The sequence below is a fragment of the Atta cephalotes genome (genome assembly GCF_000143395.1).
Source record: "Atta cephalotes unplaced genomic scaffold scaffold00009, whole genome shotgun sequence".
In the NCBI taxonomy this organism is placed as follows: domain Eukaryota; kingdom Metazoa; phylum Arthropoda; class Insecta; order Hymenoptera; family Formicidae; genus Atta; species Atta cephalotes.
Window position 1 is genome coordinate 7,021,151 of NW_012130073.1, and position 3,352 is coordinate 7,024,502.

The 3,352-nt window shown below is 27.6% G+C and overlaps 1 protein-coding gene across 1 annotated transcript in view; it reads right to left on the minus strand.

Annotated features, from left to right (window-relative positions):
- LOC105627667 (calcium-activated potassium channel slowpoke) overlaps positions 1 to 3,352 on the minus strand; it is a 102,607-nt gene that overhangs the window by 18,210 nt on the left and 81,045 nt on the right. Inside the window, exons 11-12 of the mRNA XM_012208945.1 lie at positions 630 to 785; positions 134 to 210 (exon numbers count right to left, since the gene is read on the minus strand). Of these exons, the coding sequence (XP_012064335.1) occupies positions 134 to 210; positions 630 to 785 (233 nt within the window). The remainder of the gene's footprint in view (positions 1 to 133; positions 211 to 629; positions 786 to 3,352) is intronic.

The window sequence follows — 3,352 nt, forward strand, 5'->3', positions numbered from 1 at the left end:
TATATATATATATATATATATATATATATATATATATATATAATCGAGAGAGAAGACCGGATGTCATTTAGCAGAAAATTTGGCAAAAATTGAGAAAGGCTGTTTAAAGGATCACTGGGCCAGAAAGACTTACAATTTTTGCACTTGCACTTCTTGATTAGAGTCTCGTCTTTAATATCCTCGTGGCATGCTTTGCAATAGAACCATGCCCTGAAAATAAAAGCACAAGAGAGACATACGATTATTATTTGCACGAATTAAAAAAGGAAATCTTTCAGATTTTTATTGGAAAAAAATAAAACGATAAAATAAAGAAAGTTAATTGCAAAAGCTGATTGTATACAGTTCAGTTTAAAATATTGTAAAATAAAGCAATATACATATTATATTATTAAACACGTTCTTGTAATTTGTTGTAACAAATTATAAAATGCTTGTTCTAAGCTATATTAAACGTTGTATATTGAAAATAAACGCTTATAGTTTTAACTTTAGTCGAACCTCTTTAGCTTGCCTTAAATATAGTCTTATTTCTTTCTCGACAATTAATAGAATTAAGCAGAATGTACTAAATAAGCTTCCGCTTTAAATCTTTTTAGCGATATTTCAAAATATTCGAGGGTTCTTACCGCTTTACTTCGTCAGCAGATTGAGCAATGAAGAATCCCTGAGTATTTGCAGCGATCTTGGCACCACGTGGGTTAATCGAGATTTTACTGTCGGAGCCTCCTTCGCCCTTTATCTCAATAGCCAGCAGCAAGAGCTTCAGTTTTGTGAAGCACAACCTACGACGAAGTTATGCGTAATATTCGAAGTCTCACATTGAACATCAAGTTAACAGAAAATTTAAATATTTTGCTTTATTTTTATACCATACATTTATGAGCAACATTATATGTAAAAACATAGCCATGATAAGCGACTAAGAATACGAAGCTGTTGTCGTTGACAATGAGTTGTTTATAAATAATAATGTGCATTAATGTCTAAATTCGTTTTTTATAATATAAAAATGTTTACAGCAGTAAAGTCAATATATAATAATTATAAAATATCTTTAACAAAATAGAACATCAGAAATAGTTGAGAACAACTCAATATCATCCATGTTAGGCAAACAATGAAACTTGAATATGTAAAAGAAACTCCTGTTGCTCATATGAAATCATTTTCATTTTAGTTTTATTATAAAGTATAAGAGAGATTATATAAAATTATACAATTTTGTAATATAACTACTATAATAATCCTTTAATATAGCTACTTAAATTACTTATATATGAATATTTGCATACGAATACAAGCTTCATTCTTTGCACAAGATTTATTTGCAAATGTAGCATAAAGTATTTCCAGACTTCCGTATTTATATATATTTAAAATGCATAATAGGACAAAGTAAAACATTTATTTAAGATTTTCTACTTTTCTTATCTAAAAGATGCAGTTTAAAAAAATAATTTGTAAAAGTAAAACTTCATTTAATGTTATTTTATTATTTAACGTATCTCTAATTGTTTAATATGATAATTTAATAATAAATATTTTATAATTTTTCATGCTTTATGCCTTTCATTTAGCGAATAATACGTGTTAGTAAAATATGTGTATATACAGCGTAACGGGATACTGATTGTGCAAAGGCAAGTCTTATTATTCAGATTATCAAAGCATTTAAATTTGCAGTGCTTGTTTATTTAAAAAAAATTAAGCCTTGTTTATACTTGCATGTATCATCCGTTATACCACTTCGGCGCTAATTGAATGTTAAACAATCATGTTATGCAATCGATGCAACATGTATCGATGAATCAATCCAGGCAATCATGCAGGAAAGTCTTACGTAAACGATTATTACTTATTTAATAATACGAGCCGAAACATGCCAAGATAGGTTGAGAGTCTCTATCGCCCTTTATAGATTATCTATTACGTTCTAAGTTCCTAATCTATTTCAAAGTTCTAGAAAATACTCGGGAGGTCCCATCCATGTAAGGATCAAACGGATTAACTAATGTCGGAAAGCATTATATGTATATAATATAATTGGATACGATATATGGTGTATAAAAAGATAATAATGATAATAAATATTCATAGATAATAAATATTCATGATGTACTCAATGTGAAGATCACTTCTTACAGGAATAGATCTCTCACACACGCAAACCAAATAGATAACGATCCAAGTGCGCATAAACCAAACAGAAAACTCGGAAGAATTATATCTTTCTGTTTCGCGATGCAATTCACTGATGACTGCAATTCACTCTGTAGAATATACCAGGGAACTACTATCATTTCCTTTCAATATCATCTTCTTTAAGAGATTGTGATAGCAGTGAAAGTACTAATATCTAACTCTGCAGAGTGTTTTAAATTTCATTTGCTTTTATTTACGAGATAATTGATCTTGAACTAATATTCAATTGCCTGTTATTTGTTATCACAATTTCTATTAACATAATAGCTTTAAATATTTCTTTAATTAATCAAATTGTCGAATCAAAGTTTGTTGATTTAAGATGTATTCGAAATTACAGAAGAAACAAAAAAACTTAATTTGTAAAATTGTTTAAATTTTCGAAGTCTTGTATCTCAAAACTATCGCTACCGTGATATTTTTGCAGATGAAAGTGTACTGGCAGTCTGCCAGTATTGAATGTGTTATCCTAAAATATAAAAATGAAAAATCACAGAAATCAGTGATGCAATCTTAGGCAAATATATACGGTGCAATTCAGACGGCTGAGAAAGGGTATCAAACGATGATTTTTTTTTTCATTGACGATTGATTTTCTTAGTCATTTATTAAGACTATTTATTGAACGATATTTATTACGGCGGCGTATATTATAGTATTTATTTAATTTAATTTAATTAAAATTCATTTAATTAATACAGGACAATATATTATATATTTTTACTGTGCAATATATATTTCTTGTTAAGCGTCATTTTATAATATTTATTTTCATCACAAAAACTCGTAGCTACAAAAAAAAAGATGTATTTGTTTTCATAAATACGTATAGTTCTTGGTTGAATTTATTTTTATATATAGTGATTTGCAACGAAAACAAAATGTGAAAGGATATAAAAGTTATGACGTATTTCTGATAACTTTTCCATGTTACTTTGATTTTTATAATTAATGCATGTATTTAATCATAATTTTCATTTTTGTTGAATAAAATCTGAACGTGTATGCTTACACGAAAATATAAACTACTTTTGGAACAAAGTTACACATTATATTCCATATACCTTGCATGCTTCATATATATATATATATATACATCATAATTATAAATTCTTACGATTAATTTCGATTGCAAATAACTATATAT